The sequence below is a fragment of the Ceratotherium simum genome, chromosome 19 (assembly GCF_057802395.1).
Source record: "Ceratotherium simum simum isolate JZ-2026a chromosome 19, ASM5780239v1, whole genome shotgun sequence".
Classification (NCBI taxonomy): Eukaryota; Metazoa; Chordata; class Mammalia; order Perissodactyla; family Rhinocerotidae; genus Ceratotherium; species Ceratotherium simum.
This window is the reverse complement of record NC_141918.1, coordinates 52,257,876-52,278,700: the sequence shown is the minus strand read 5'-3', so window position 1 is coordinate 52,278,700 and position 20,825 is coordinate 52,257,876. Positions and strand designations below refer to the sequence as shown.

Here is a 20,825-nt window from a genome sequence, read left to right as displayed (position 1 = left end):
GTGTGTACATTGTAAAGAGGATAGAAATTTTTTAGATAGTTCCCATTAAATCTTTACTTGCTAATTCTTTAAAATATATTAACTCAGTTTTCTTTTTTTTCCCATTTTTAGGGAAGTCTTGAGATTTTCTCTGGACTGGGACTTGTGCTGGGGCCTCCGTTAGGTGGCTTCCTGTATCAATCCTTTGGCTACCAGATGCCTTTTATTTTTCTGGGATGCATACTTCTGCTGATGGTTCCACTCAACATGTGTATTTTACCTAATTATGGTAAGACCACATTTATTACTTGTTTTAAGAATCTTAAATTTAAGTATTTTTATGCCATTCTAGGAGACCAACTTAACATATACTCACTTTTATTCTATATAATCAATAATAGACTTCTTAGAGCACCCTGAAAGAACTGATTCTCTTTTCAGAAATGTTGATGTAGGCAATGAGTTTATATGGATTTCTGTCTATCACAAATTCTTTCTGACCTTTGGAACTAGCAAATATTTAACTTGATCATAAACATCACCTTATCCCATGCCCACCAGAGGTCTTCTTGGACTCAGTTCAATATTCAGAACGACAAGTTACCGTGCACCACACACGCACCATCTTCTGACAGGGCTGTAAGAGGAGGGCAAGGGCAGAGCTTCCTTCCCAGTGGTCCTTGCAGCTGCCTGTGCAGCACACCCGGGTGTGAGGACGCGGGGCCATCAGGCAGTAATGAGAGTCATCCTGGCTTCAAAGCCTCGTGCCCCATAGGAGTCAGCCTATCTTGTAACAGCTCCATGAGGGTCTCCACGAGGACCTGCCGGGTACAAGTCAGCACATTAGAGGGGCACACAGTGTGGGGCCCCATCAGGTACTTGTGGTTCAGTTATGGTTCCTTCTGTGCAGATGAAATGTACCAGGCAGGGGTCATTTTTATTATAAGCAAGATTGCCTAGTAACATAGTTGGCATTTTACCCTTATCAGATGACTAGGGGAACAGAGCTAGAGAGTTAACTAGAGAGCTGGAGAGGAGACAGCTAGAGAACGTTGCTGGAGAGGCGCCAGCACACTGAAACACACGGGGTGCTGGTCCTCTTTTACGAGAAATGCAGGTGGTTTCTGTCATCCAGCATCCTGGGCTGTGCTCAGACTTGCTTCACAGATGAATGCTTGGCTGATAACTAAGAAACTGACACCAGGTCACATTCTCATGCAGCAGGGGAAAGAGTTTTGTTAAGCCCTTTACCACACTATATGAGGAAAAAGACTTTGCTTCCTGATTGATGGTAAGATGTGGTATTTAGAACTTCTGTGGTTAGGTGCTGGACTGGCCCCAACATGCTTTACTCCTTGGGTCCCCGCCTGCTCGCCTCATCTCCTCCCCTTGTCCCCACTACTTGGTATCTTTTGCAGCCCCCTCAAATCGCTGCCAGCCCAGTTACTTGGTATTTATTTCTCTTCATTTCTGTTATTCCCCAATTAAAATTTCTCTGCGTCTTCATTGAACTTAACAAAGTTCCACTTAGGTATATTTTTATGAGCAAAATGGTTTGACAAATTTGCTGTTTATCTACAGAAGGATCTTCTAGTTAAATTGAATGGAAATTGATTTATTAAAAAAAGAATCTCTAAGGTTGGGAATGTTAAGGCTATAAATATAGATTTAGGTATTCCTATTAAGGAGTGCTTTTTAAAATGATTGTTTTAGGAGAGCTTATAGATAGAAGGTAGAAAATTAGGTTTTCTTTTATTCTGATGATCTTGGCAGAATTTTGTGTCCTTCTGCACTTCTCTACCTCCTTCTAGACCCATAGACAATGGGGCTTTAGCTTTGGGTGGCTAAGAGTCGACTCTGGTCCCTCCCTCTCCCTCATCCTTTATATCTGCGCACGAAGTCTCCCTTCTGTACCGATCTAAAGAAATATTTCGAACACATAATCATGGACATGTCAATCCTCTTATTAAAAATCCCTAAATCCGTGAAATATGAGCTTTATCCTGGAAGTCAATAGGAGCTGTTGTTAGATTACAGCAGAGGAGTCACATGGGCTGGGATATCTCCCCCTCCCACTCTACCTGACCCTCACTCATCCGTCAACGCTTACTCTGTATGACCTCTTCTGGAAGGTTCTCTGAACCTTCTCCGTCATTGGACTGAGTGCCGAGTAGGTCGTGCTGCAGTGCCCCTCACACCTGAGGGTCCCCCACTTTCCCCCCACCTCCCCATCTCCAACAGTAGCCTCTTGTGGCAGCTTTGCCAACCAGGGAGTCATGACTCTCCAAGAACAGATCAGAATTAGGGGGAGCAGAGAGAGTACCCAAGTAGTTTAGGAAAGCTTCCCAGATGATTCTGCCTTGTGTCTCTTGAAGCGGATATCACCCTAAGTTTTCATGACTTGGGCTTCTTCAGCGGCTTAATTAAACTCGTTATATTTTCGTTTTCATGGACATTCTTATATATTCTTATTGTGATAACCCCCTTTCCCACTTTGGATTTAGAGAGGGGGACCATTTATGCCATAATAGTTTGTCTTATACCATAAATCCATAATGCCTTTTATATGCACAATAAATGTAACCCGTTAAAGTTGATCTTTTATAATTTTTATCTTAAAGGTGACATCTTGAATATACAATTCAAAATCCACACCCAGTGAAGTCTCCCTGCTGGCACTACCACTTTGAGCCACATGGTGGTGCTGGTCCTCTTCCTAGTCTAACCCCACGCTCCTGTGTCTGTGGTGAGCACCCTGGGCTGTGCTCAGATTTGGTTCACCGCTGAATACTTGGCCGATAGTTAAGAAACTAACACCATGGTTTAACTTTATCCTTCGTATCCTGATGAAGTGTGAATGTAGCACTTAAAATAGTTGAACTACTCTGTGCTTTTTTGTATTTTGCTCCATACTGGAGCATTATTCACCAAGAATTTATTGAGGAATGAACCAATCCTTATCCAAACCAATAGCATGTCTGCAGCAGCCTCACAACTGGTTCCCCAGTCTCTGTTCTCCACGAGGCCACAGAGAGGTCTCTTTAAACCATAAATCTGATTCTCGCTCCTTGCTTGAAATCCCTAGTGATTTCTCAGGCTTCTTAGCGTATTTTACAAAGTCCTGCATAATCTTATGCAGTCTGATCTCTTCCCACTACACAAGTGTCCCCTACTCCAACTCCATCCTCCTACTTTGCTTCTCTTTTTTCGTTTCCTCAAACACAGAATAGTGTTTCCTCACTTCTGAGTCTTGGAATGTGCCATTCCTGGGATAAGATGCCTGGGTTATTCTTTCCTCCTTTTTTGCTTGCTTATCTCAAGCTCATCCTTTAGGCACCAGCTTAGCTATTACTACTTTTGGAAAGCCTTTTCTGTACAGCTCTCCCTGTTTTTGTAAGGCAACCCTCTCATATGCCCTAGTAGGTACCTCCTAGTTTCATCCTAGCTCGCCCCACTCCTTCTCGTAACTTCTCTATGAGGACAGGGTCTGCTTTGCCTTTGTCTGCCCAGCATTTTGCATGGTGCCTGGTTCAGCAAAGATTTTATTCAGTAAATTAATTGAAAGATAGGAAAGTCATCAAACAATAGTAAACACTGTAAAACGAAATATAGTTCAGGTGCTAAATTATGTGGAATAGACTAGAAGTGAAGTAGGAAACTAGAGAAAGGTAAAATTTGTGGAATAATTAGGGCCAGAGCCAGGCCTTACAGAGTGAATAGGATTTGAAAAATTAGCAGGGGAAAAAGAAAGGAGTCATAGGGTTTGACTGGAGGCTTGGAAGCATCCATTTCTGGTGCTGGGAGCAATGAAGGTGGGTTCCTGTTGGGGGAATGGGGGCACGTGAGGTGGGTGCTCGATGGACCTTGAGTGCCAAGTGTGATCTATGCATGATTCAGTAGCACCCCTTCCAATCCAGTGTTTCTTTGCCAGTAGAAAGGAAATTGTCTTGTGTCCTTTGATTAGTTCAGATTCCTCCTCAGCACACACACATTCTTCCTTGATGAAGCTTCTGGCCCTTCCCATGCACCAAGTTAAACTTTCATATTCTCTGTCCCTTCTTGGGGAAGGCCTCGCCCGCTTCTAGGTCATAACGTATCACCTCAGACCCCTTCTTCTCCTCACACTCTGATTCCAGTCGATTCTTTTTAAATTTGAGAAATTATTTTTAAGAAAACTGAATGTGGCCTCTAGGTTTGAATAACTTATATGCAAATACAGATAATATGCAATTTTAGGCAAACTCAGAGGTGCAGTTATTTTGATTACCAGGTAAAGATGGCCTTACTAATTTTACTTTTCAAAATAGGTCAAAGATAAAGTTAAGTGATTTTAATCACTCTCATTTCATTTTTACCCCAAAGAGTCTGATCCAGGTGAGCACTCGTTCTGGAAGCTCATCACTTTACCCAAGGTCACCCTCATAGCCTTTGTCATCAACTCGCTCAGCTCGTGTTTCGGCTTCCTTGATCCTACTCTGTCTCTCTTTGTCTTGGAGAAGGTAAGTAGCCTGGTCACCAAAGAGCTCTGTGTTGCAGCAGGTGGATGGGGTTGCTTCTCTCAGGCGCTGCTTTGGGGAAAGTCCTCTGAGTGGCTTCGAGAAGGAGGCAGAATGAGAACAGCACACCGAGGTGGCCTGTACCTTCCCTCTGTGACGTCCTGTAACTACGGTCTGTTCAGTGTAAACGAAGGAAGCCTTTCACCAAGTACCAGGATACTTTCCTCTATTTGTCTGGATCCCAGTGAGGCATTTGGGGTTCTCAATGGCTCATTAATGTGAGGCGTCCTCTGACAGATCTCTGGGTCCACTTCCTTTTCAGGCTATTACACATAATCAGATGACTACAGCCTATATTACTCTGGGATGGGAGAGAGGAACCAAGAGTCGCTGTTCATTTTTTTAGTGCTGAAAAATAAATACTGAATTCTGAAAGTTTGATGTCACAGAAATTTGTTCTTAGATATTTTTGAAAAAAGATGATTAAAAATGCAGTGAAGTGTATTTCCAAGTCTAGTAGTTAACTCTACTAGAGAATTAATATGTGTCTGTAAAAGCAGAAATCTGCTCACTGTAGCCCATAATGACTTTGTGTGAGGCACTAGAATTTAAAAAACACAGTTACCAGAAACGCAACCCCTCGAAGTCACTAAAGACAGTTTTTGGTATATGAAATACCCAAAAAGATAAACTTGGGGACTGTAATTTTAGTGCCTGGCCCAACATTTAGAGAATAATATCATATCGTGCTTAAGCAGTGAGCATGCATGAGGTAACACATGAGAAAAATATTTTGTGTCTGTGGTGACATATTCCATTCACATCATCAATAGTGTGTCTCTTTGAGAGGCGTTTTTCTGTCCTCTTAAGAAGTTGTGTCTAAACAATGAAAAAAATTTGTAACCAATCTCTGGTAAACGAAGTTGCTCATGTCTGTCTTATAAGAAATCTTTACGATGTGTTTTCTTGTTTTTCTATCAAAATTTTTTTATCCTGTTGCCCTTCTCCTGACTTCTCATCAGTTGTTTGAATTGGCAGTTTGCTGTCCAGTCGTTGGTCACCCAGCCTGTCAGGGTGCGAGGGTTCCACCCTGTCTCCCCCGAGTAGTAAGATCAGAAGAGGACATTTCTGACTTTTGTATCTTCCTTCTGTCTTTAAAGGACTAATTTTTAGCATGAGTTAATATTTGTCATAAAAATTGTTAAAACATATACTGATTCATACATAAATCCCATGGGCTTAATTAAGAAAATTAGTTAAAGAAATTAAAGAAAATAGGAACAACTCAGATAACCAAAAAAAAGGCATTTATGTCACGTTGGTAATAGTGACAGTGTAAGAGTTACATGGTAGCTTACCATTTTAAAACCCTTTTCAAATGTGTCATACTGTCAAATTCTTTAATTAGATATTAATACCCCTTGAGATGGATAGAGTAGAGAGTATATATCATCACTGTTTTTTGCACCAGTGCACTCCAGTCTGTGGACAGTCAGCATAACCTGGTGCTTGGTAGAAATGCAGATTCTCAGGCCTCATCTCAGTCTTTTTGAATCAGAAATTCTAGGGCTGGAGTCCAAGAAACTCTTTAACAGCTTCTCTAGGTAATTTTTATGCACACTAAAGTTTGCAAAGCACAGATTTACACGTAAAAATGCTGTGATTCATAGAAGAAAATTATATGTTTAATGTCAAATGCTACAGAGCAAAAAATCTAGGACTTCTGACCTCTAATTAGGTTTTTTCCACATAGAGCAAAAGTAATCCATTTACAAAAGTAAGACAAAGTTTAAGAAGGATGCTGAGTGTCATTAGTAAACTCATGATAGATAACAAGAGCTGACGAAATGGTAGACAGAAGATAGATGCTTATTAAAAAAATGATGGAACCATGTGACTTTAATACAAGATTTCTTTTGCAGTTTAATTTGCCGGCTGGATATGTGGGACTGGTTTTCCTGGGTTTGGCACTCTCCTACACCATTTCTTCACCGCTCTTTGGTCTACTAAGTGATAAAATGCCAGTATGTACACTTAATTTATATTTGAGAACTGCTTTTTTATGTTTAGACCAGTGGTTTTCCAGCTGTGCCTCTGGAACTCTGAAAGCCCATTGATTAAAATTGACATATGCATTTTTTTAAAAATTTCAGCTTTATTGAGGTATAATTGACAAAATTGTAAGATACGTGAAGCATATATCATGATGATTTCGTTTGTGTGTACATTGTAAAAGGATTCCCTCCGTCTGGTTAATTAACACATCTGTCACCTCACATGTTCTTTTTGGGGGAGGAGAGCATTTAAGTTCTAATATATTCCATTTTTTGAGCTGATGGAGAGGTTCCAGTGTCTTCCAACCTACCATCACCCTGAGCAGATGCACTTTTAACTGTTTCATCTGGGAAAAGAGGAGTCTTATGCTAAAACTGTTGAAAAACTGCTGGATTAGACTTTCTAAAGGAAAAAGCTCCCTGGATACAAAAAAATGGGTTAACCTTAATAGTTAGGGCAGAGTCCCAGAGGTCATTAGGACTTGACCAAATTGATAGGAGATAATTTAGTTTTTCTGTGGGAGTGAAAGGATTGGCCACGTAATTGCTTATGCCATAGCCGTCCTGACAAAATCCCTAACTCTAGTCTTCTCGAACTAGGTCTAAACCACTCAGTCTAGATGACTAGGATGCAGAACTAGTCCTGTTAGCCAAATCTCAAGCTTCTGTGGCTTTAGTGCTTATTTTAGCATTTCTTCTCATTAGATTTGTGTATATATTCATCAAGACCTAAATTATATGGAGATTACTTAGTCATCCAGGGGACAAAAAAACAAGTGTCTTAAACAGTGTTCGGAGGTTGGTTTTAAGACGTAGTCTTATATAACTGAGCAGATACTGTACCCCTGTCATTTTTAGCCTGCATTCAAGTGATATATATGGAATCACTTTACTGGGTACTTTTTAAATACTGTGAATTTTCTAAGTCTTGTACCTACTGGGTGGTTCCTTGTGGTGGCTGCTTTTTCAGTTGTCATATTTGGACTAGTTCACTGTGTGTGAAGTCTGCGGTGCACGCCCTTTCCAAGAACCCTGGTCCTTTGCTCACTCACTGTCTTGGGTAGATTGTCCTTGCTTTTGGGTCTACCATCTACCTATTTTCTCTTAAATGTAAAGTTTTGTTTTCTTCAATGAGTTTGGATTTTCGAATACCATGACTTGTTTTCTTCAGTGATTTTTCATATTCTTTGATTATGGAAGGTCTTTACTTTTTACCTACCAAAGAGGTTTTTTGGACTCTCTTTCTATTTTCCAGCACCTAAGGAAATGGCTTCTGGTTTTTGGAAACTTAATCACAGCAGGATGCTACATGCTCTTAGGACCTGTCCCAGTCTTACACATTAAAAGGTAATTTTTTTCTTCTTCTTCTTCTGTATTTTTGGCCAAATAGCATTAGGAATTATTTCAAAATATTTTGGTGTAATGCTGGTATTTTGAACCTTATTATTTAAATGATTACCTTGATTTGGGACTATATTGAATTGTTTGTTAGACTGATGGTATTTCATCTTTAGAAGCTCGCAGTGGTGCAAGCAAACAGGAATGCGTGAAATCTGTATCAAGCGAGAAAAATGCTTATGCTCCCTTTGTGTTTCAATTACACGTTTGTTTGTACTTTATTTTAAAAATAGCATTTGTTGCAACCTACTTTTAGTTGATAGGTCTTAGAGTGCATTTTTGTTTTTCTACTCCTTCTCCTCGCTCCTTGAGGCAGGGACCAAATCTTTTTTGTTACTTATCATCCTTAGCATGTAGCTGCTCATTAAAGCTTGTTTAGTATAATTTATTTGCTAAAGTAAAGTGAGCTTCTTAGACCTTTTCAGGTACTTCTGGGATAAAGCGTGATATGGAAAGAGCAACGATTTCAGAGTCCTTCATATTTGGTTTTGTGTTCTGGCTTCACCACTTAGTAGATATCTGAACTTGGGTAAATCCAAGAGCCTCCGTTTTCTTATCTACAAAAAAAGAGCTGATATTAGTACTGTCGAAATAACTTTCTAGGCCCAAGATGGAGCCGCTTCTGCCACATCAGCAAAACGAAACTTAGCTAACTTTCGTGTCCCTATAATGCTCCCCTGACCAGAAACGCAGTGTGTGCAGTCAGCCCAGACCCCGGGCCAGCTCTGGGCCTTTCACCCCCAACAAGGTGGACTGTGTGGGCCCAGCCAGTCAGATATTTTCTGTTTGTCTCTTCCTGTTCTTTACTTTTTATCCCATAAAAGCAGGAGACTTTCAGCCCATTTTGCAGGTCTCTGAAAGGACACTGTCCACTTCATGGAGTGTTCAAGTTTGTTTGCATCATGGAATTGTCTTCTTTGATCATTTTAAGCAGTGGTCACCTCACAGCATTGCTGCAGGGGTTCAGTGCGGGGGTGGGTGTTGGGTAAGTGGCACACTGCCCAACAGGGAACAAATATTAGTTTCCTGTCACTTTCTTTGCTACTTCCCGTCGTCGCCATTTTTCAGTCAACTGAATTTCAAAGCCAAGCAAAGTAGCAACACTAGCACTGACATCTTCACCAGGTTGACTCCAGGCATGTGATCTGTCTGACCAAAGACATTGGGATATCAGGATGAATCGATTTCCTCCCCCCAAAATGTGAGGAGCTCAAGGGCGCTGTCACTGAATGAAAGGGGGTCAGACTAGTCACACGTAATCTGTGAAGGGAATTTCCCTGGGATCCTGCCCGCCCTCCTTAGCACGCAGCTTTGCGTCTCTTAAAATGCTAATGTTGTTTGTGTTTTTCTCTAAAACTCTTTTGCAGTCAGCTCTGGCTGCTGGTGCTGATACTGGTCATCAACGGCATCTCTACTGGAATGAGTGTAATTCCCACTTTTCCAGAGATTCTCGGTTGTGCATAGTAAGTTACTTTCATTGCTCCAAGAGCTGTATTGTGAATAGCAGCGAACATCACAGGCTTTTTCAAATTCCTCAATTTTGTAGGATGTTGGGTATTTTTTTCACAATACTAAATCTTCATGATTCCATGTCACACGATATTGTGATATAAATAGTATAAACAATAATACAATAACATAAATGATGATGTATAGTACTGTTAATAGGATAATAGGTCAAATCGGTTGTGGATGGAGGCCTGGCTTGGTTTATGCCTTCGTACAGATATACTTTTAAGCCCAAGCACAATGGAAAGGGCTCAGCTTTGTTCCCCTCCCAGGGGGGAGGTCCATACAAGGGCATAGGGTGACCAGCTAAAATGATCTTAGTACCAAGTCCAGTGTGGGGGGTTTCCCCACCCCACCAAGGAATTCTCTGAAACCAGCTGGGTGTCCTGTGATTCAACTCAATTCTGACACTGTTTGCCTGGAGATAGCATCAGATTCCACAGGTGAAGGGCTCAGTCCCACAAGACTGCCCTCCGCTTCAGACGCCAGTCCCAAGTCCAGGTTGTCACCTGTGCTTCTGACCGTCTGGCTCTAAATCAGAGGTTCCCGAAACCCCCTCCTTGGGTGTAGTTAATTTGCCGAAGTGGCGCCCAGAAATCAGGAAACCAGTTCACTCACTAGATTACTGGTTTATTACAAAGGATATTAAAGGATGTGAATCAACAGCCAGATGAGGAGATACACGGGGCGAGGTCCCGAAGAAAGGCACTTCCGTCCCTGGGGAGCTTGGGGCCTGCGCACGTGGAAGCGTGCTGGTTCCCTCATCTGGAAGCTCTCTGAAGCCCATGCTTTTGTGTTTTTACGGAGGCTTTACTATGTAGGCATCATTGATGAAATCACTGGCCACTGGCTATTGATTCAACTTCCAGCCCCCTCCCCCTCCCTGGAGGTGCTGGAGGTGATTGGGACCAAAAGTTCCAACCCTCTAATCACGTGGTTGGTTCCCCTGGCAACCAGCACTCTATCCCTCCTGTGTCCAAAGTCACCTCATTAACATAACAAAAGACTTTATCACTTAGAAAATTCCACCAGTTTTAGGAGCTCTGCCAGAAATGGGAATGAAAACCAAATACATGGTTCTTACTATGAATCACACTATCACACAGGCATTTGTCACTTGGCCATCAGTCTTTGTTTAATCAACATGATTATGAAGAACACGAAGTGAACTTGCGAGGGGAGAATATTGATGGCTACACTGTGTCAGTTCAACAATTCTCGTAGGAACAAGGAGCTGCCTCCCTAGTTCCTAAAAGTTGCCCATCGTTCTCTTTACATGTTCATCTCATTTTAAGAATTTCTTAGTTAATTATATATTTTTATGAGCATTCAATGCAAACAGGTCATGATTCTTAATCTCATATCCTTATGCAATAAAATCATTTTTAGAAAACTATGGAGTAAAGGTAACTGAGAATTCCTTGAAATTGGATTAGCTTTTTATCTTAGAAGTGGAGTATTGCAGTGGGTTTGTCCAGACTATCCCTGGTTGATCTGAGTTTGTCTGTCACACGCTATTCCTTTTTCTCACGAAGGTCTCCCATTTAATCACGGGTATGCTTTTGTCGCTCTTTGCAGTGAAAATGGATTTGAAGAAGGATTGAGCACACTGGGACTCGTGTCTGGTCTCATCAATGCAATGTGGTCAGTTGGGTGAGTAGCTGTTGAATCGCATTCACGCCTGCAAGACGGAAAATACTATCTCCATTTCACAGATGAAGAAATTGAGGCACCAAGAGGTCACATGAGCTGCCCGAAGGCCTGTAATTCATTGAGGGCAGAGCTGGAGTCCTAACCCACACCCTCTAACTCCAAGATCAGCAGTTTTAATACTAATCAAAATGGTCTGTTATACTTTGTCTTATTTAAGTGATATTTTTAAGTTCCTTTAATAGGAGCATGTCTCAATTTTTAAAATGTATTCATTTATTCATTCGTTTATTCATTTTTTACTATCTACTATACCAGAGGGATAGACTGTATGCTGGCCATATAGATATCATCAATATCTATGTATGAGTTAAGTTGTTTTAAATACAAATACTGAGAAGAGAAAAGAGAATAATATAAAGATTCTTTCGAACGCATGGCATCTTTTTAAATTTTCATATAAGGCACTGACTTTTCAGAAGCAGTTATAATTTAGAATTGTTTAAAAATTTTAAACATCATTGTTATCAGGTAGAACTATTTTCTTATACCCAATGCTCTGTCCAGGAATTGGCTGCTTTCTTTAGTATTTACAGTTCCAATTTAATGAAGACCTGTGACTGAAGGATCATGCAGCCTTTTCCTAAAGGAAAAGTCGCTCTTTTTTTGTTTACACTATTTAATACTTTTCTTCCTTTCATTGTTAGTGCTTTTATAGGACCGACGCTGGGTGGATTTCTGTATGAGAAAATTGGTTTTGAATGGGCAGCTGCTGTCCAGGGTCTGTGGGCTCTGACAAGTGTGAGTCACCAGTCTTCGTTTTCATTTTCCCTATGTTTGTGCAGAAGCTTGACTTGGAGAATTGACATTAACCGGTACCTTTATTGGGTTACAGGGACTGGCGATGGGCTTGTTTTACCTCCTGGAGCCCTCGAGGAGGAAGAGGTATGGTCAACCCTGGATCTTTCTTCTCCCTTTAAAAGTCAGCTTGTGGGAGTGGAAAAGAAATGCCATTTTACATCCATTCTTCCGGTCAGCAGATTTCTGGGCACTCTGAGCCTCATCACTTGGTGGACGCATTTACCGGGATAGCTGGGTGGAGATGTAGGGACTGAGTTGTTTTTTTTCTTAAGATGAGAAATACTGAGTTTCTCCTCTTCTTTCCTTCAATGTAGATCTAAACTTCAAAATATCCTCAGCACAGAGGAGGAACGAACTGCTCTCTTGCCTGATGAAATCCAGCCTTAAGAATCCGGATTGATTCAGGGTTGGGAGATGGATGCTCCTGGCCTGAACATCAAAGGTGGAAGGGTTTTCTTCATTTTACGCGCAAAACTCCAGGGACCCCGTACCAGGATCCTGGACGTGTTAACGCATTTTTGGATGATCCTGTGTCGGGCTGCACTTACTGTTGTCCTGAAATGCTGGCTTGCTGAACCAGCCATATTTGAAACATGGAGTATGAGAACAGTGCTTGACAATCAGCAAAAGTTTATGTCTTTAAGTGGCCAGACTTGTCATTGAGGATGTTCAGTTCCTCTCTTTACTTCAATTCCTCTCTTTACTTTTTATTCTAAGTGCACTGATTATGTGAATGTACCTTTTCTTACTAACAGGGAAAGAAACGAATAGATTTGATATGCTTAAAAATAGCATAAAGATGACTCAGAATATACAGAATAATCGCTGTGAAATCAGTTTTTAAAAGACATGCTTTCTCTGTGTCCTGGGATTTGTATTCTTGTTCAAAAGACAAAATTCCAGCCTACCAGGCAAAAACTATCGCATTCCTTTCCCCTCAGCTCTTCTAAAAATTTTGTTTGTGTGAAAGGGAAAAGAATAACATTTCTTAACACTTCCATTTTTGTAATATCCTTTGAATTGTGATCTGAATTTATAAACAATGCGTGGTATAACCTTATTCATTTCCCTTGATGTCTCTGTTTCAGTTCTACTGTGTTTTTTTTTTTTTTTTAAACATACTCCTAGTAGTTGTATCCCATTCCCAGGGTGAGGGAGCCCCCCGGGAGGCTTGCTCTGTGTCGGGAAGGGGATCCTTCGACGTCTTGTAGAGCCCGAGCAGTTGTTGAAGTGAGCGCCTCTCTGTTGTGCAACTCTCGTACCTCCTGACCCATTTGCATCGTGGAGTAGCCACGTTTACCGTTTTTTTAAATAGAAGAAACGATTTTATCTATTCATTAATTCAAAAATATTTACTGAATGTGTTCTCCGAACTGACACTGTGCTTGGTGCTAGGGATTTAGCTGTGATCAGGATAGACACAATCTCTGCCTTTCTGGAACTTTTATTCCAGTGGAAGGGAGAAATAATAAATAAACACTAGAATCTCTAATTATCTTACAGAGATGCTATGAGGAAAAACACACGGTGATATGAAAGAGTACTTGGCTGGGGTTGATTGGGTGTGGGGCCCTAATCTAGTCACGGCCTCTCCATGGAGGTGGGACTTTTGAACTGAGATCTGAAGGACAGAATGAGGCAGCCATTCTGAGTGGGGAGCAGTCCCCAGCATGTGCACAAGGGCGTGATACGTCACAGATGAGATCATGGCCCACACCGGGAGGTATGGAGGAGCCAGCCTTTAAATGGGGGATGCCAGAATTTGGTTCCTATTTCAGGAAGATCATTGTGTCTGCATCAGATGGTGAGTGGGGATGTGGATTAGCGGTGTTGTAGGGAGATCTTTGGAAACTTAGAGAGAGACAGGAATGGTTTGGACCAGGGAGGTGGTGGTGATGGAGAGAAGAGGGTGTGTTTGGATGTGGAACCCACAGGACTTGCTGATGTGGAGGGAGAAGGAGAGAAATGGAGGATGACTCCTAGGTTTCGGCTTGCGAGTCTGTGTGGATGGCTGTGCCTCTTAGTGAGATGGGGAAGAACAGGAGCAGAACAGATCCTCACTGGGACAAGTTAAACCATGATGGGATGCCCTTTCATGCCACCAGAGGGAAAAAAATGAAAAGGATGAGAATACCAACGTTGGGGATGATGGAGAGCAACTGGAACTATGACCGTCTCGGAAGACTGTTTGGTATTAATAGCTAAAACCGAATACTCACAAATCCCATGAACTCTTCGTTCCCCTCCTCCCCCGAAGCTTCCCTTTGGTCATGAGACCTCCAGAGTGTGGTCCAGTGCGCACCCGGCACAGTGACCTGTGACCCCTCCCCCGCCTCCCGGAGCGGCGCTGCACCCCTCTGGGTGCGGAAAGGGCCAGGCCTCGACCGCCCTGGGTACATTGCCCTGGCCGCTCTCCAGTGCTTTCCTCCCTCCGAGCCGGCTCCTGCCCGGCGGGGGCGCCGGTCCTCCGCCCAGGGGCCGAGGATGCTGCGGGACGCCCGCAGTGCCCACTGCTGCCGCGCGGGGCCTCTGCTGTTAAAGCACCGCGGGCGTCGCCAGGCTCCACCGCCCCCGCCGCCCCACCGGCGTCCGTCGCTCAGGACCGCCAGCGTATCACCGTTACCAGCGCTGTTGACTGTTCAAGGTCAACGCAGAGATTCCAGGCTTTGTTCCCGCTCCCAACACGCCGCCTTCAGTACGTGCTGCGGATACCAGTGTATTTAAAGACGCTTTGTCGAAACCAACTTTGCCCCGTCCTCATTTTATGGTTTCGAAGTATTAAAATAAATGACCAAAAAAAGTTAAAAATATGAGGAAGGATAGAGGAACTGTGAACAATGAAACCAAAATGTAGGTCAAAACTATCAAAGGAAATCTGTGGGTGTGTTTATATTTTTATGTATTTATATTCTTATTAATGTAACAGATGTGCCCAGCTTAAAAGCACCCTGTTTTAAAAATGAGACTGAATGTAGAATATGATAATAATAATTAAAAGGTATCTTTTATGCCAAGATCATATTGCAACCTATACATATATGAGATACAGATTAATCCGAAGGAAAAATAAAACGGGCAAATAAAAAATCACAAATCTTTTTTTAAATTAAACTTTTTTTATTTTGAGATAATGATTGACTCACATGAAGTGGTAAGAGATAATACACAGAGATCATCTGTACTCTTTACCCAGGTTCCCCCAGTGGTAACATCTTGCAACACTGCAGTACACTATGGTAACCAGGATATATTGATGGAGTTAACATACAGAGACATCCCCATCCCTCATGTTGACCATGTTGCCACACCCACTTCCCTCTCCCCCTCACTCCTTCCTTAATCTCTGGCAACCACTAATCTGTTCTCCATCTGTATAATTTTGTCATTTTAGGAATGTTGCATAAATGGAATCATATAGTGTGCTACCTTTTGGGACTGGCTTTTTCATTCAGCATGATGCTCTTGAGATCCATCCACATTATTGCATGTCTCAATAGTTCATTTCTGTATGTTGCTGAGTAGTATTCCATAGTATGGATATACAGCTTAACTCTTCGTCTGCTGAAGGACACCTGGATTGTTTCCCATTTATGGTTGTAACAAATAAAGCTGCTATGAACATGTACAGATTTTTGTGTGAACATAAGTCTTCATTTCTCTGGGATAAATGCCCAGGAATACAACCGCTGGAGTGTATGGTAGCTGTATGCTTAGTTTTTTCCCCAAATAACCCATCTATTTTACATAGGAAATTTGATTTAGACAATAAATATTAAATATCATACATTAATGAAATATTCTATTTACTAGTAAGTTATGAAGATTTAAATATGTTAAAAACCCTCTCAAACCTAGCTGGCAAACAAGGTGGATAATAAATACTGACATAGCCAACTAATTTTCATTGAATACAATAATAAACGAGAAGTAAAGAAGCAGATATCTTTTATTTATAAACCATCATATCAAAAGGGAATGTTCCTGGGCCGGCCTAGTGGCTTAGCGGTTAAGTGTGCGCACTCCGCTACTGGCGGCCCGGGTTCAGATCCCCAGCGCGCACCAACGCACTGCTTCTCCGGCCATGCTGAGGCCGCGTCCCACACACAGCAACTAGAAGGATGTGCAACTATGACATACAACTATCTACTGGGGCTTTGGGGAAGAAAAAAAGGAGGAGGATTGGCAATAGATGTTAGCTCAGAGCCGGTCTTCCTCAGCAAAAAGAGGAGGATTAGCACGGATGATAGCTCAGGGCTGATCTCCCTCACAAAAAAAAAAAAAAAAAAAAAAAGAGAGAATGCTCCAAAGACTAGTCCCATGATAGTTATCTTTCATTTGGTATGGCTGTCGTATGTCCTCAATTTATGAAATAAACGCACAGGAGAGTAAGGCTCAGAAACAATGTATTTAGACAGAAAAAATAAAATGTTATCTAAAGTATTAACAACTGGAACTAAAGCCTGCTTATTCAGTCTTTCATTAGGAACAACTTGCAACTCTTAAATATTTGCACTAGCTTCTCTCAGCAGATCCACAGCTCCACCTCTAGTCCCGGGTTATGTGTAGTGGAGGGTCACAGGAGACAGTCTGGACATCAGGGTGCCCAGTAACCACTTGTGATTCACAGTTTAGTGCAATTTCATCATCACTACCTAAATAAAACACTCAAAGGGATTTTCTCGTTGACAGTTGTCAACAATAGCACGACAAACACAAAAAGTAGTACATTATCCCTTTCGTTTTTGTCATTCAAGTCAAATTTGAATACCAAGTCAATTTAATCACATTATTATATATTTCAAAAATGACAGCCATGAAATCAGTTGTTGGATGAATTCAGATAGAGTTTTTTCCTTTTAGGAGAATTAAAACCAGTGTAGATAAACGTTTTGTTTGAACATAGTACTAACACCTTTCCTTCTTGCCCTGTCAGAACTTTTCACTGTATTCACTTCCTCTGCTGTTGTCCATTCTGCTCCACAATTACTGGGTTGCTTTTGCCTCTTTCGTTTACTCATCCGATAAGGATCAGAGTCACATGATTGTTGGAGAGTCCATTCCTGAGTAGGTCCAGCCTCTAGATCTGGAACAGGGGTGGTTAGAGAACAGGGATGGATGTGCATTAGGAAGTGGCACTGTCACCTCACAGTAAGGAACCTGTAGCCACGGATTATATGCATGCCACTGCAAACTTCCTGAGAGAAAGCATGCTCTTGAGGAAAAACAGCATTATTAATTGGAAAAAACCACATGGGAAAGGAGGATCAGCCCACAACTTCTTCATTCCTGTAGCTGGTGAATTTGTTCTAACACAGCTCTCAGGACTTTGGTTAGTTGACTCAGAAGAGCGAGAACCCCCAAATAGATGCTGCACATTAACTGATCTTCCATTTAAACGAATTCCACTTAGCAGAGCTACGGCATAAGACAGGTTCGGGGTGAAAGCAGACAAATGCAAGACATAAGCTTTTCTTCTCTGTCTTTGCACAAAGCCACTTTGGTTAATGGCCCAGCCTATAAGAAACTGAAGAAACAGCTCCTAAAGAAATTCTTCCCGCCCTGGGATCTCTAAATTCTCCACAATGTCCCATCATCCTCTTCCTGAGCAGGAAACAAGAGGCTGTAGGGGGCGCTGTGAACTCCCTGCTTCACTGCGCCACCCTGGAGGGGTGAGGCTGAGATTAGTTTCTAAAGAAACTGCCAAGCTGCTTCCCAGAGTGGCTGCACCATCTCACAACATTCCCAAATGCAATATATGAGTAATCCAGTTTCTTGGTAAGTTTTTTTTGTATGTATGTGAGGTTTATGAAAAACGGAATGACGCATGAAGTAAGGAGTGACAGCTATGGATCCGAGGGAGAATCTAGGGAACAGCTGGAGGAAAGGCCGTCAGGATTGACTAGTAGAAATGGACTTTAGGTAGATAATTCCAGAAGAAACCATTCAGGTCAGGTTAACGTAGAAGAGAAGGAATATGAAAGACTTTGTGAAAAGAGACAGAACAATGAGAAATAGAGAATGTGAACTAATCGTCATTCTTTTAACAAGTTATTTGGCCAAGAACAGATGGTCATCTGACCGGAGAGACTCACAGACCTGGGTCAAAGTTGCACAGGGCGTTGCCCTCACAATAGGGCTTCCATCTTGTGGGCATGAGGCAATAATAATAACAGCAAAACCTAGCACATATGATCACCATTTTGCAGCTGAGGGAAACGGTGGCACTAAGAGGACAGAACTTGCTCGTAGTCAAACAGCGAGGAAGTGGTTCAAAGCCAGGCATTCTGGCTTCAGGTCCGTATCCTGGCTTCAGGTCCGTATCCTCGACCATCGCCTGATACCATCATGACTCATTACTACCGTGGGAACAAATTCATGCCACGTAAGTTAACAGTAATTAGATGCAACCGTGCAGAATATAGTTATCTCTACCTGGAGGAAAGTTCTAGAGTGGATCTGTGTTACAGTAGAAGAATAATGTGCTAAAGAGAAAGAGTATGACATGAATTCAAGAGTCAACTTAGGCCTCGAGGAATGGAAAATGTCCAGCTCTGTTACTTCTCCTGGCCGTTTGGTCGCTGTTCAGTAGAAATCATGTAATTCCATCTGGCCTGTGTTACCCGGCCTCTGTGACTGCTTGAAAGAAAACCCCAGAAATCACAGTTATCAGGCTAGGATGAAACAAATACGCCCTGTCCTGGGGCCTGACTAAATGGCAGAATCCTCTGGCCAGCTGCTGCCTACCTAGAAAGTAAACCAAAACAGGAATTCGGGGTGACTGAAGGGGCCAGGGCCTTGGAAAGAATAAAGCTGACGGGATCCAGGGTAGTGAAGGGTTTCACCAGACAGAACCTGTAAATAGTTACCTTAGGCCTCAAATATGCTTTTGTACTTTCTTGCTCATTGAGAATGAACAAGGTGAATTCTTGGGATGCCCTCATATTGCTCAACAAAGCAGTAAATGTACCACAGATAAACATTTTTCTATTTTTAATCTATCTTTTCATTTTTTTCTCCTATAAGTACCTGAGATTTCAGGTTTATTTTTGTATCCTACCCTTTCAAATGAATGTTTCCCCAGCTGCCTGCATATATCAACAAGTGACTTTCATCCAGCTCCTTTGGGTTTTTTTCAGTTGTGGCGTCCTCCTTACTTTACCAAAAGCTTTGAATCCAGCTGTTTTAGTCCATTTGGGCTGCTGTAACAGAATACCATAGGCTGGGTGGCTTATAAACCACAGAAGTATATTTCTCACAGTTTTGGAGGCTGGGAAGTCCAAGATCAACGTGCCAGCAGATTCGGTGTCTGGTGAGGACCTGCTTCCTGATTCATAGACCACCGTTTTTCACTGTGTCCTCATTTGGTGGAAGGGGCAGGGGAGTTTTCTGGGGTCTCTTTTATAAGGGCAGGAGTCCTATTCTTGAGGGCTCCACCCTCATTACCTAATCACTCCTCAAAGGCCCCACCTCCGAAAACCATCAACTGAAGACTAGATTTCAACATTTTGGGGGGACATGACCCTCCAGTCTATAACACCAACCAAGAGACTTTTTAAAAGTTCATGTTGGTGAATGCTATGCACTTTGGGCAGAGTTGTATTAGAACTAAGTTAACAATCTGCAAGTGAAATCACCAAGAGAGCTTGTTACTGTTTTTCTTTTGAGAAATTGGGGGCCCGCAGTGTGGGAGCATGCCACCAGTTCAAAGGGGCTTTCACAGCTCAGCATGCTCCAGTCCTGAACTTCTGGGAGCAGAAAGCATAAGGGCAGGTTGAACCACATGAAATTGCTGTTGCTGTAGGTCAAAAACAGTTGACTATTGGCATCTTCCCACGGCACAACCCTTTCTATCCAGTAGAGCATTTAGGGAATGCCAGGACATGACGTATCATTATGCTCAGATTCTCTCTCTCTCAGCTTCAGTTGCCTCAACTGTCTGAAGAGTTGAACACCAGTCCAAGTCCAGAGCTGGAAGAACACCTAGCCTGGGTGCGACCTGGCCCCAAAAGATGGTTCAAGTTCAGGCTGCTTCTGCTCAAGTTCAGGCTGCTTCTGCTCAAGCAAACGTTCTCTTTCTAGGAGGCTGATTCAAACAGCCTTGCTGAAGACATATGCAAGACTCCAGTGGGGGCAAGGATGGAAACATTGTTTTTTTACCACTAAGTACTTTGTTTGGATACAGTATCATCCTTTTTTTTTTTTTGGTATACAGTATCAAGAGAAAATAGCTTTAAAAGAAGGTCCTGGTTTTTCTGTTTTTCTTCTTATTTTGATGTGTCATCCTTGCTGCCTATGAGGAAATTCTGTCAACAATTATATGTGCTATTTCCAACTCTTCATGGCTCAACTCACTTATGTGTCATTTCTTATCTGGAAAGAGGCCAGACCAGGAAGTCCTTTCGCCTGGGTTAGAGCCTGGAGCTGCTCCTCACCATCCTGTGGCTGAGTTCCTTGGTGTCTCTGCTGTGTTTCCACTGCATGGCAGATGTGCATCTGCCATGTCTGGCTTGGCATGACCCAGAAGTTCATGCTCAGGTACGCTGTCCCCCACTTCATCCCCAGCAGTTCTCCAGCACAGTACCCCAAATAGACTAGATCTGTTTAATTGAACAATAGTAGTTCTGTGGGCCTAACAATTAGATAATATTAAGCAGTCAGGATCATTACATTACTAAATTGTCACCCATTTTTGTTAATTATTGTCATCCCATTGTAATCTTACAGGGAACTTGCATGGGTCTTTGACTCTCAGAATAACCTTGTGAAGGAGATAGAGCAGGTACGATTACCTGAGAAATAGAGGTTCAAAGAAGTGGATGCAAAGCTGAAACCACACTTCTACTCTTCTTACTACACACTTAAAATCCAGCTCAACTGA

At 42.2% G+C, this 20,825-nt stretch overlaps 1 protein-coding gene and 1 pseudogene across 2 annotated transcripts in view; one reads left to right on the top strand and one right to left on the bottom strand.

Annotated features, from left to right (window-relative positions):
- The window catches only part of SLC18B1 (solute carrier family 18 member B1), a 28,134-nt gene extending 13,757 nt beyond the window's left edge, over positions 1-14,377 (top strand). For both annotated transcript variants that reach the window (XM_087444129.1, XM_087444130.1), the window contains exons 6-14: positions 112-268; positions 4,342-4,478; positions 6,398-6,499; positions 7,785-7,876; positions 9,295-9,390; positions 11,015-11,089; positions 11,794-11,887; positions 11,982-12,031; positions 12,262-14,377. In XM_087444129.1, the coding sequence (XP_087300255.1) occupies positions 112-268; positions 4,342-4,478; positions 6,398-6,499; positions 7,785-7,876; positions 9,295-9,390; positions 11,015-11,089; positions 11,794-11,887; positions 11,982-12,031; positions 12,262-12,334 (876 nt within the window). In that variant the 3' untranslated portion in view covers positions 12,335-14,377. The remainder of the gene's footprint in view (positions 1-111; positions 269-4,341; positions 4,479-6,397; positions 6,500-7,784; positions 7,877-9,294; positions 9,391-11,014; positions 11,090-11,793; positions 11,888-11,981; positions 12,032-12,261) is intronic.
- A 2,475-nt stretch (positions 14,378-16,852) lies between these two features.
- Positions 16,853-18,278, bottom strand: LOC147914553 (splicing regulator RBM11-like; annotated as a pseudogene).
- Between the last annotated feature and the right edge of the window lie 2,547 nt (positions 18,279-20,825).